The 12917-nt window shown below is 45.5% G+C and overlaps 1 protein-coding gene across 1 annotated transcript in view; it reads right to left on the reverse strand.

Annotated features, from left to right (window-relative positions):
• Nucleotides 1–514: 514 nt before the first annotated feature.
• The window catches only part of LOC147098128 (scavenger receptor cysteine-rich domain-containing protein DMBT1-like), a 452456-nt gene continuing 440053 nt past the window's right edge, over nt 515–12917 (reverse strand). The window contains exons 10-18 of the mRNA XM_085970829.1: nt 10332–10649; nt 10172–10249; nt 9766–10083; nt 9592–9631; nt 9280–9398; nt 8204–8311; nt 4037–4147; nt 1182–1313; nt 515–731 (exon numbers count right to left, since the gene is read on the reverse strand). Coding sequence (XP_085826955.1) covers nt 571–731; nt 1182–1313; nt 4037–4147; nt 8204–8311; nt 9280–9398; nt 9592–9631; nt 9766–10083; nt 10172–10249; nt 10332–10649 — 1385 coding nt within the window. The 3' untranslated portion in view covers nt 515–570. The remainder of the gene's footprint in view (nt 732–1181; nt 1314–4036; nt 4148–8203; nt 8312–9279; nt 9399–9591; nt 9632–9765; nt 10084–10171; nt 10250–10331; nt 10650–12917) is intronic.

Raw genomic sequence — 12917 nt, forward strand, 5'->3', positions numbered from 1 at the left:
GATCAAATAAAATGATGTTTATATCGTGAAGAAAAGCACATTCAGCATGTTCACACTGTTCGTTAAGTTAATGGATATTCTCTCAGATTTAACACAGGTTATTTCCCGCTACACTGTGACACGCCCCGGGATATCGCATCCAGGATTTTCCACTTAATTCTCTCTGAAAGGAAAAAAAAACACCTTGAGAGAGCGAGAAAGAGGATTAAACAATTCAACAACACACCATACAATCAAATGGAGTCTTTTTCACTACTCAGAATGTTCTCTCTGATACTTCACTTCAATTAGCCTTTTATTTAAATAATAAATAAACAACATCTTCTCTCTGACAGTTTCAGTATCATTTGCCGTTAAACACACTCCCCACAATCACAGAATTGAATTAATTACAGCCAGTATAATGGGGTATTTATTCCCACAGTAAATACACAGCATGTTCTCTCTGCTAGTTTCAGTATCACTACCGGTTGAACACACTGCCCATTGTCACACAGTAGAATCCACCCGGGACTGGACATTCCCCAGCACTGGGGCACAAACAATGCAGCAGATAATAAAACATTGCTCTTACCGGCTTGACGTAGATGTAACATTTTGAGCCACAGACTCACTGCCCATCGGTGGCGGAATGTCCGGGGTTGTGAACGTGTCACAGTGAACATGGTCATTGTTACCAGGAGTGGAAGCAACCGGTAAACCGGGATCAGTGCGGGTCTGAGAGCTGTACACTGTGGGAGAGACAGATTATGGGTTAATGATGGCGGTAAAACCCGCATCAGTGTGGGTCACATATATCTGTCAATTTGGTGAAGGGGCTGGACTTTGCTGGTCTGTGAGTGGAAGAGAATTGTTTCTACCCACACCCCCGTGCTGTGTTTTACCGCTGGGTGACAGCAGACGAGGTGCATCTAATATCCGAGAATCGGGCGGTTCAGTTTGAGCACTGGAATGATTCCTGGTGCGAGTATTAACAAGGAAGATAATCCAAACTGAACAGCATCAGGAACTCTTTTCTAGGACATCTCTTTTCTAGAACACTTCATTTCCTGTAATCACAACATGGACTTAAATCAACCATCGCTCTGTGTCACCGCCGATTGAAAGGGAATTTAAAACAGCGCCAGTCCATTCCTACACAGAGGGCTGGTGACTGCGGGGATGTCAGAGATGTAACTCACCGAGAGTGGAGAGATCACCGCCGGCACTTCTGAGTGTGAGGAGATCATCAGGACCACCGTCCAGCAGAAAGTGACCGCCCTGAGTGTCAGTGACTCCAGTCTCAACATCGTCATAATCGCCCGGAACCGGACCTGGGAGGAAACAGAGATTTCCACTGAAACCAAATGCCAGCACTGAGTACTCAGAATGATATTATTATAAATCAATCTACCCGGGCCTTGCAGGGCGGGAGAGTGGACCAATGTGGTCTTCGGGTGAAGTGGGGTTATCTGGGGCAATGATTGGACCGTGTCGTGTCGAGGTAGTTTAGTCTCCGTGTTAAAGTCACAAATATCGCATTGAATCACCCACCCAACCTGCACACACATTTCACATTTCACAGCCCATAGAGCCGTGTGAGGAAACACAATGAACTGAATGTTTCCTTCCATTATACCATTGGGGGAAATCGATATGATTTTGTTTCAAATTCAAAGTATTTCCACAATATTTTGCAACTAAAATCACTGTCCAGTACTACGGATCCTTGGCGCTGTCATTTTTCGGCGAGTAAGCTCTGATGTCTTTAGTTGTTGGTTTTGGGTAATAAACTGTGTGAAGTCCAACAAATGATTGTAGTAATTGGGATTTTTACCCACCCTGAATAGTGGCGGTGTTCCCTTCAGGATTTTCTGATCCCGGATCAATTTCACCCAAAATGTCACTGGTGTAATATTCGATCTGATTGAGGGAGTCAAAGGAACCAGAAACTGTCAAACACAAAAAATGGAGATTGATAGCACATTGGAGCAGACAACATAATCCCTTCATCGACCCATTGACAAAATCCTGGAATTTGGTAACTGACACCATTGTGGGCGATCATTCACTACAAGGACTGTAGTGGTTCAGAGGAAGGCCCACCACTACCTTATCAGGGCAACAATGGATGGACCATAAATGTCGGCCCTCCCAGCAGTCAGACACAATAATGTACAGTTCATTAGTACAGGTAATACCTCAGGTATCAGAGCAGAGAAAATAGTGTATAACACAGTCGGTTAGTACAGAGTGAGTGAGCGGGGTTTCCTGCTCATGATCCCCCTTGGACATGACAGCGGCACACCCAGCCCAGTCAACACTGCAAAGTCCTGCTCACGAACATCTGGGGACTTGTTCCAAAATTGTGCGAGCTGTCCACAGACTAGCAAGCAACAGCCTGACATATGATGCTCACAGAATCATACATTAAAGCCATTAGGTAACCTCTCCAACACCAACCCTTGGTATGTCTTGTCCCACCGGCAGGATAGACCCACCAGAGGTGGCGGTACAGTGCTATACATTCGGGAGGGAGTGGTAATGGGAGTGCTGAACATTGACTCCAGCACCATGAAGTCTTATGGCTTCAGGTCGAGCTGGGCAAGGAAACCAGCTGCTGATTACCACCTACCACCCTCCCTCAGCTGCTGAATCAGTACTCCTCCATGTTGGACACCACTTGGAAGAAGCACTGAGGGCAGCAAGGTTACAGAATTTACAGAATCAACGGTTCAGATCAAAGCTCTGCAGTCCTGTCACATCCAGTAGTGAATGGTGGCGGATAATGAAATATCTAATGGGAGGAAGAGGCTTCATCAATATCCCCATCCCCAATGATGGTGGAGCTTAGCACGTGAGTGAAAAAAAAAGGCTGCAATGTTTGCAACCATCTTCAGCCGGAAGTGCCGAGTGGATGATCCATATCGGCCTCCTCCTCAGGTCCCCAATATCACAGAAGCCAGTCTGCAGCCAACTCAATTCACTCCACGTGGTATCAAGAAATGGCTGAATGCACTGGATACAGCAAAGGCTATGGGCTCTAACAACATGCCGGCTGAAGACCTGTGCTCCAGAACCAGCGACGCCTCTAGCCAAGCTGTCCCAGTACAGCTACAGCACTGGCATGTACCCAACAATGTGGAAAACTGCCCAGGTATGACTTGTTCACAAAATGCAGGACAAATCCTATCCGGCCCATTATCGCTCCATCAGCAAAGAAATGGAAGGTGTCACCATTGACCAGACACATAAATACTATGACTACAAGAGCAGATCAGAGGCTGGGTATTCTACGGCGACTGTCTCATTTCCTGACTGCCCAAAGCCTTTCCAGCATCTACAAGGCACAAGTCAGGAGTGTGCTGGAATACTCTCCACTTGCCTGGATGAGTGCAGCTCCTGCAACACTCAAGAAGCTCAACACCATTGAGGACAATTCAGCCCGCTTGATTGGCACCCCATCCAGCACCCTCCACCACCAGTGCCCCGTGGCTCCAGTGTGTACCATCTACAAGATACACTGCAGCAACTCACCAAGGCGTCTTCAGCAGTACCTCCCAAACCCGCGACCTCTACCACCTAGAAGGACAAGGCCAGCAGGCACCTGGGACCACCATCTACTGCAAGTTCCCTCCAAGTTGCACACCATTCTGACATGGAAATATATCGACATTCCTTCATCGTCGTTGGGTCAAAATCCTGTAACTCCCTCTGTAACTGCACTGTGGGAATACCCTCACCACAGGGACTCAAGCGGTTCAAGAAGGCATCTCACCTCCACCTTCTCAAGGGCAATTAGGGATGGGCAATAAATGTTGGCCTTGCCAGCCAATCCAGGAACGGAAAAAAAATCCATTGTGGGAAATTAACATGACCTTGTTTCAAATCCAAATTATTTCTACAATATTTTTTAACCAAATCCACTGTCCGGTATTGTGGGTCCTTGTCAGTGTCATTAATCGGCAAGTAAGCTTTTTATCTTTAGTTGTTGGTTTTAGGTAGTAGAAAGCGTGAAGTGCAAAAAAGAGATTGTAGGAAGTAAAAATGTACCCACCCTGAATACTGGAGGACTTCCCTTCAGGATTTTCTGATCCCGGGTCAGTGTCACCCAAAACGTCACTGGTGTAATATTCAATCTGATTGAGGGAGTCAGTGGAACCATAAACTGTCAAACACAAATAATGGATGGTTATTGGAGAGGTTGTTCAGGATATCGGAGCAGAAAACATAAACCGGATTTTCCGGGGCCTATGATCGCATACACACAACGTACATGATCATAAGTGTCCCACAAGTTCCGTGTTTCCACATGTGATGCACTTGAACAAAAACGCAGAGCTTGCAATCTGTCAAGATTCTGTTTGACAGATGGTGCTCACCCGCAGGAAATGGACATTCGCAGGCGCAGGATTCAGCTCTTTGCCCAACTACCGCCCAGCGAATGAACACAACACTTACACCTGGTAAAAGCAAGAGTAAGGCCTTCTTGTACGATAGCAAAATACTGCAGATGTTGGAAATCCGAAATAACAACAGAAAATGCTGGAAAAACTCAGCAAGTCAGGCAACATCCGTGGAGAGAAATTTGAGTTGACGTTTCGGGTTTGACCCTTCTTCAAAACTGGAGAGAAAAGGAACTAGATCGAAGGCAGGGCTGCGATCGGACAAAAGAATAAAAGAACCAAAAGAAGTAAAAGAGAAGTAAAAGGCCTTCTTGTACCAGTGTAAGCATTTAAATACACAGTAAAATACATTTATTTAAATGATTTAAACATACATAAACGTTTAAAATTAGTTTCCGATATTTTATGCCCCTTGAAAAAAGTTTAAATTTATTTTTCAAAATATTTAATTTTCTTTTAAATGTTTAATTACATTTTATTTTAATTAATTTTGACCATGTGATGATTTACTTTTATTTCAGTTTTGTTAAAATGTATTTTTTAGGGGATTCCTATTATGCTTACGTGGATTCCGTATGTAAATATTTGTCCTTCAATCAACATAACAAGAACAGATTATCCGGTCATTATCACATTGCTGTTTGTGGGAGCTTGCTGTGCGTAACTTGCCTGCCGCATTTTCCACATTGCAACAGTGACTGCACTCTAAAAGTACTTCATTAATTGTAAAGCGCTTTGAGGCGTCCAGTTGTCATAAAAGGCGCTATATAAATGCAAGTCTTTCTTTAAATTGAATCCCCATAAGAATAATGAGAACCCCCTTTGTGATTTATTGGGCTGGCCCACCTGATCCCAGGGGCGCTTGCAAGTGCTCCTGGGATACGTGGGCCTTTACACAGGCATATGCCTGGAGGCCCAGGAGCGCAAATGTCCGAAGGTCCAGGGGCAGCAGGTAGGTGCTGAGTTTACTTGTGGTTCAGAGGCATTCACCCGCGGGAAGCCTCCAACTGCAATTTCCAGCCCTATCCCGGATTTTCCGTGGCCTAAGACGGCGTACACACACCATCGTAAGTTTCCCGCAAGTTCCGGGGTTCCGCGTGTGATGCCCGACAATCCAGAACTTGCAATCTGTCCAGATTCTGTTTTACACATCGTTGGAATCCGCAGGATATTGACATTCACTGGTGCAGAGTTGGACTATTTGCCCAACTGCTGCCCAGCGAATGCCCACGAAACCCTTATGCCTGCTAAAAACAGTGGTATGGCATTTTTTTTACCAGCGTAAGGGTTTAAATAATTCTTGAAATAAATTTTTTAAAGTGATGTAAATATTTAAAATTAGTTTAGGTTATTTTTGCCCCTTTAAAAATGTTTATATTTAGTCTACAAGAAAAATGGTTTTAAATTGTATTTTAACTGATTTGGAACCTCTGATTATTTATTTTGATTTAAGTGGTGTGAAACTGCGCTTTCAATTTGCGGTCGCAGGCTTCCCGCGGGCGGTTGCCTCCGAGCCGCAAGAATAGTGCGAACCGACCTGATGGTCACGGATATTCGGACACTTGCGCTCCTGGGCCTCTCCGCGCACACCTGTGTAAAGGCCCACGTATCCCGGGGCGCACGCACTTCGCAAATACCTTGGGATCACGTGGGCCGGCCCAACCAATCATAAAGGGGAATCCCCATAATCATGATAGGAATCCCCTAAAAAAGACAATTACACACCAGTTAAATAAAAACAAATCATTACACATTCAAAATGAATTAAAATACAATTTAATGAAACTTATAAAGCTAAAGTTTAATTTTGCGAAATATAAATTTAAATGTTTTACAGGGGCTTAAAAGAACCTAAACTAATTTTAAAGGTTTGTTATTTTTATCTAATTTTAAAAGTATTTTAATAGTTACTTAAAGTCTTACGCTGTTAAAAAAAAGTCCTTATCGCTGCTTTTACCAGGTGTAAATTTCACGGGCATTCGCTGGGCAGTAGTTGGGTAAATAGCCCAGCTCTCCCCAGCGAATGTTCATTTCCGGGGATGCGGTGGATCTGTCGAGCTGAAACTTGACAAATCGTATGTTCTGAGTTTTCGCGCATGTTCATCGTGGAAACCCAGTGGTTGCGGGGCACTAGCGGCTGCGTACACACCGCGTACTCGGTCATCGGCCCAAGAAAATCTGGACCATTCTGGTTACCGAGACTCCATACTAAAATGGAATCCCCATACGCAAAATAGGAATTCCCCATTGAGATTGATTGGACTGGCACACTGCTTGCGAACCGCTTGCGCCCCTGGGATATGGGGCATTTACGCATGTGGATGCCTGCAGGCCCAGGAGCGGAACAGAGCAAAGGTCTGGAGGCAGAAGGTAGCTGCATACTTTTCTTGTAGGAAGTCACACAACACCAGGTTATAGTCCAACAGCTTTATTTGAAATCACAAGCTTCCGGAGCGCTGCTCCTTCATCCACCTGACGAAGGAGCAGCGCTCCGAAAGTTTGTGATTTCAAATAAAGCTGTTGGACTATAACCTGGTGTTGTGTGACTTCCTACATTTGTCCACCCCAGTCCAACACCGGCATCTCCACATCATGGCTACTTTTCTTGTAGTTCAGAGTCGTTCGCCCGTGGCAGGACTCCAACTGCAATTTCGAGGCCAATTTTGGGCCATATTTTCTGATCAGAGACTTCCCGCGTGCGGAGGCCGTCGATCTGGAAAAAATCCACGGGCTTACCCGAGGGCTCCCGAAGTAAATATAGTTCTGCTCCTGGGCCTCTCCAAGTCTAAAGGCGCCGGGCCCACGTATCCCAGAGGCACATGCGGTTCGCAAGCGTCCCTGGGACCATGTGGGCACCGGGGAGCCAATCAAAGAAGGAAATCTCCCTTCATACACTTGACAGACAGTCCGGAAACAGTAAAACTTTAAATACATTTTAAAATAAGCCATCACCTTTTGAAAATTAGTTGAAATTACAAAAAGTTAAATATTTTTTAAAAAATGAAATTTTTTGAACAAAATAATTAAAGTTTTTTACGGGGCTAGAAATAAACTGACCTTTTTTGAAAGTATTTTTACATGATAACTGAGTGAAAACATTGTTTTGTTTTACTTTTTAATACTCTTATCCTGGTTAAAGCAGGCCTGCTTTTACCTGGTGTAAGAATTGTTTGGGTTTACTGCGGGCGGAGGGTCTCCAGAAAGCGGAACTCTCTGCCCGCGGAGGCCCTTCTCCAGGGCAGGCGGAGGATCTGTCTAGGCCATTCTTGACTGATCGGAAAAGCTGGTTTTCAGCACATCCGCTGTGCATGCGTGAAACCGGCATTTCCGATGTCCCTGCGGGTGCGTACACAGCGCGTAAACACCCGTAAGGATCAGAATATCTGGCCAAAGGAAAGGCGATAAGTGAAGGAATGAAGATGGTTTCAATCGATCTGTGACTTCATGTCATGTTTGAGTGAATATAAAGTAAAAGAATACAATCAGCCGCTGGGTTTATTATTCCTGGGCACAGATATCTGAGGGAGTCCGTGTGGAGCCGGGTGGGAAATAGAAACAGCGTCTCTGCTCGCTGTTTACAACCAAACCATAAACCCGCTCTTTGAGCAATGCCGACCAGTGGAAATCTTCCCAAACCATTGCTGTTCTCACTATACACATGGACACAGAGACACTCTCACTGTAATAGGACTCCTTCACATGGGGACAGTGAGCGGACTGCTGATCGTGTCCAGTCAGTACATTCACCACTAAAAGGGGTGTTTAAGGGGAGGCAACATTTGTCCAGTGAAGATTCGATATCAACGGAAAATACAGACCTGAACCCTGGGTCTGAGCGGAATCCTCGCCAGGGGGAATATTCTCAATCTCTTCATAAATTGCTTGGTACAAACCAGCAAGTGACTCCCTGCCGCGAGCGACAGCACCTGTTGGAGGGAGGGCGGGGAGATTAACATGTTGATTCACTTCACGCGCGTTTCACGGGAATTCATCTGCGAATAAATCCAAATAACAGATATAGTGATATTCAAGGGACAGAATCAGTTAGCGTGAAAGTGGAGGAGTTTAGTTGTGTTTGTGATTCCGTGTGTGTGTCTGTGTCTCTGTACAGACACATGTTCACCTCCAGCAGACTGCGGCCAGTTGTATTGACCTGGGGAAGAGGGAATGAGGGGGTATCAGGAGAAATGAGCTCCAGTTGAGCGCTCGGTTACGGGGCCACACGGGGAGTTCAGCTGAAGAGAAGCTGGGTGAAGTTGACTGATCTCTGCGGACAGCATCAGTTTGGAAGCGCGAGTGACGAGCTGATGGTTCTCTGGCATGTCCCGTCATTGTGAGAGGAGCCTCGCTGTGTACACAGAGCAGGAGTGTGTTGGGTGGGTGAGATAGGAGAGGAATAGTTGTGTTGGGATGTAGAGTAATCACCAGAGAATGCAGAAAGTCCTATAAAACTGTCACCTCTCAACATGGTGGGCAGAACCCGGTCAGAGAGTTCGAGATTGGGCATCCGGACCCAGAAACTAAAGGGGTGGAACGGATACCCAATGGATAAATGAAGAACAACAGACCAATAAATAACTGAGCGCACAGCCTAAACAGTTCAATAAACTTTCTGTCCCATTGTTGCAGCAAGTAAATTCTTCAGGAATCACATGTACCGGCTGATGAACTGGGACAGTGAATGTGAACACTTTAAATAACTCTCCATTTTAAATGTCCTATTTTACTAAATCGGGCAGCACATTGAATGGAACATTTCGCCAAAAGCTAATTCAGATTTATTGCTAACAAGACAACATGACACTCTATGGAAAATGTAGTGAACTGGAGACTCGCCCGGATATGAAGCGATCTGAGATCAAGTGTTAATTCAGCGGCAAGATATGAGCCTCACCTCTTCTTGTTGCCTTTCTCTGTATTACCGCCGTCAGTGCGATCAGCTCACAGATTAGAAGGACTCCGAGGGTTATGCAGATGGCAACAAGGAAGGAGGTGGTTTTTCCTCCCTTTCCTTAATCACAAGATTACAGAAAGATTAAAACACAGACACAGTCCGCCTTGTATTTTAAAAATGTTCCAGTCAATTTGGAACCGATCACGTGATCTTCAGAAATTAACAAAATCAAGAAAATCTCAATAACACCAATACCACTAATACGATCGCTAACATCAATACTAATAATAGTACTAATAATGATAAGTAGCTGCAGGTGTGGAAGGAGAAGCAGCAGGAGGCAAATCGAGTTCTGTGGAATATATTGTACAAACATTTCATGAACTTCAAACATTAGGATTTTATATTAAAAATATAAACGTTGTTCTTAATTTGCGAAATCCATGAGTAATGATCACAGAACGAGGAAACCCCTGCGACCCTTACCGGAACAAATCACACTGGCATGTTCCTTGGGATCACAGTCATGCTGACCTGGCGGTGAGGAACGACAGTCGGACAGAAAGGATTCACTTCCGGTGCACTTCACCTCATCCAGCCAGATAAGACCAGCACCCTGGGCCATGGCGGCCCCTCCTGCGGCCAATAGAGCGGAGCCGCAACCCAGCTGTCTGCAGACAACATTGGCATCGGCCATATCCCAGGAGTCATCACACACCGTGCCCCAGCTGTTATTGGACAATATCTCCACTCTGCCGGAGCAATTGGTGTTGCCTCCAACCAGGCGCAACGGTTGTCCCGAGTCTATCAAAGAGAATCATTGATTGTTATTTATTTAGTACAAGCCTGGAATACAAGTCAGATAGTTGGTATAATGAAGAGGAGGAAGCACCTGGTGAATGTTTATGTTTAGAACCAGATTCTCGAATGCAGACCCTTGAACTGTGGGATCTCTTCGGCAGTTTGACTTCTGTTGAGAAGAGAAATATGCTGACTGTATTGGACAGCAATGTTGAAATGACACCCGCACATTGAGAGGTTCCTTGTGTTACCTGAACAAGCAACACCTGCATCCTCCCTGTGATCACAGTTGTGTTCCCCCCACGGGTCTGTCTGACACTGCCAAAGGAAGGATTCGTCCGAATCACACTCCATCGCATCGAGCCAAATGGGTCCAGATCCCGCTCCGAATATCCGAGTATCATAATCAATAGATGTGAGGGGGCCGCACTGTAACTGTTTACAGATCACTTCTGCATCATGCCAATCCAGTTTATCTGAGCACACTGTTCCCCAGGTCCCATTGTAGAACACTTCCACTCTTCCCTCACAGCGATGCTTTCCATTCACCAGTCGTATCTCTTTGTGCTCTGTCAATGAAACAAGAAATATCCAGGTGTTTCGATTGATCACTCTCTGTGTTCATACTGCACAACACATGTTGTACCGGCTGTGGTCACTCGTGTCGATAATTATTTCAGAAATTTAATAGAAATACAGCTAGAAATCGAAAATAAAACAAACAATAAAAACAGAGCATTCTGGAAATACTCAGCAGATCAGGCAGCATCTGCGGAGAGAGAAACCGAATTCGATTTCCAGGACGATGACCATTCGTCAGAACTTGAATAAAGTTAGAGATGTAACAGGTTTTAAGCAAGTACAGGAGCGGGAAATTGGGGAGGGGAGGAAGGAACAAAAGGGAAAGTCAGTGATAGGGTGGAAGGCAGGAGAGATTGAGAGACAAAAGGGATGATGGTGCGAGGCAAAAGGAGATGATAATGGGACAAGGACAGAAACAAAATACAAACGCAAAATACTGTGGATGCTGAAAATCTGAAATAAAAACAAAAAGTGCTGGAAATACTCAGCAGGTCAGGCAGCATCTGTGGAGAGAGAAACAGAGTTAATGTTTCAGGACGATGACCCTTTCGTCAGATCTGGAAAATGCTGGAGTTGGAACAGGTTTTTAAGCAAGTACAGGAGCGGGAAATTGGGGAGGAGAGAAAGAACAAAAGGGAAGGTCTGTGATAGAGTGGAAGGCAGGAGAGTTTGAGAGCCAAAAGGGATGATGGTGCAAGGCAAAAGGAGATGGTAATGGGGCAAAAGAAACAAAAGATGTGTCCAGAGGAGGTATTAATAGGAATAACAGAATCATCAGCAATCGCTACTGCACGAAAACATTTGGGCAGAGGTTATGATCTGATATTGCTGAACTTAATGTTGAGTCCTGAACTCTGTAAATTTCCTTACCGAAAGATGAAGTGCTTCTTCTTCGAGTTTACATTGAGCTTCATTGACTGGTGCAGGAGTTTGAAGACAGCGAGGTCAGAGTGGGAGGGGGGCAAAGAATAAAAATGACAGGTCACTGGAAGCTTGGTGTCAGCTTGCAGACTGAATGGAGGTGTTCCACAAAGCGAACACCAATCTGCGTTTGGCCTCCCCAATGTAGAGGGGACCGCATCGTGAGCAGCGAATGCTCAATACTAAATTTAAAGAAGTACAAATAAATCGCTGTTCCACCTGGAAGGAGTGTTTGGAGCCCTGGATGGTGGGAAGGGAAGTGGTAAAATGGCAGCTATTGATTCTCCTGCGCTTGCATGGGAAGGTGCTGTGGGAAGGCGATGGGGTGTTGGGGGTGATTGAGGAGTGGACCAGGGTGTCGCAGACGCAACGGTCCATTCAAAATGCTGAAAGGGGAGGGGACATGTGTTTGGTGGTGGGAACATGCTGGAAGTGGCAGAAATGTTGGAGGTTGATCTGTTGAATGCGAAGGCTGGTGGGGTCGAAGGTAAAGACAAGGGGAACCATATCGTGGTTCTGCGAGGGAGGAATGGGGTGAGAGCAGAGGTACGGGCAATGGAAAGGACAGTTCGAGTGCCCTTTCAACCATGGTGGAGGGGACTCCTCGGTTGAGGAAAAAGGAAGACATATCGGAAACACTAGGATGGAAGGTGGCATCATCAGAACAGATGCGATGGAGATGGAGAAACTGGGAGAATGGAATAGAATCCTTCCAGGAAGCAGCCTGGGAGGAAATGTAGTTAAGTTAGCTGTGGGAGTCAGTAGGCTTATAGCAGATATTGGTTGTTAGCCTATCCCCAGAAATGGAGAGAGAGATGTCGAGGAAGGGAAGAGTCTCAGATTGACCATGTGAAGGCCAGGTAGCGCTGGAAATTGCTCACAAAGTTGATGACATTTGCCAGTTCGGCACAAAAGGAGGAAATGGCATCGATACAGCCATCAACGTTCCAGAATCAGATGTGAGGGATGGGGCCTGAGTAGGAATGGAACAAAGAATGTTCCACATATCCCACGAAAAGACAAGCACAGCTAGGATACATACGGCTTCCCATAGCAACGCCATTTATTTGGAAGAAGTGAGTGGAGTCAAATGAGACGTTGTTCAATGTGAGAGCATTTTCAGCCAGGCAGGGGAGAATGGTGGTGGATGGTGACTGGTTGACCCACCATTCAATGAAGAAGCTGAGAATATTCAGGCCGTCCTGGTGGGGGATGGATGTGTAGAGTCCATGGTGAAAAGCAGATCGGTAGTGCCAGGAAACTGGAAGCTGTTCAAGTAGTGGAAGGTGTCAGAAGATTCGTGGATGCAGGTGTGAAGAGGCTGGATAAGTTGA

This window comes from Somniosus microcephalus, chromosome 30 (genome assembly GCF_052327205.1).
Source record: "Somniosus microcephalus isolate GS21.2 chromosome 30, FLI_Smic_1.0, whole genome shotgun sequence".
NCBI classification, from domain to species: Eukaryota; Metazoa; Chordata; class Chondrichthyes; order Squaliformes; family Somniosidae; genus Somniosus; species Somniosus microcephalus.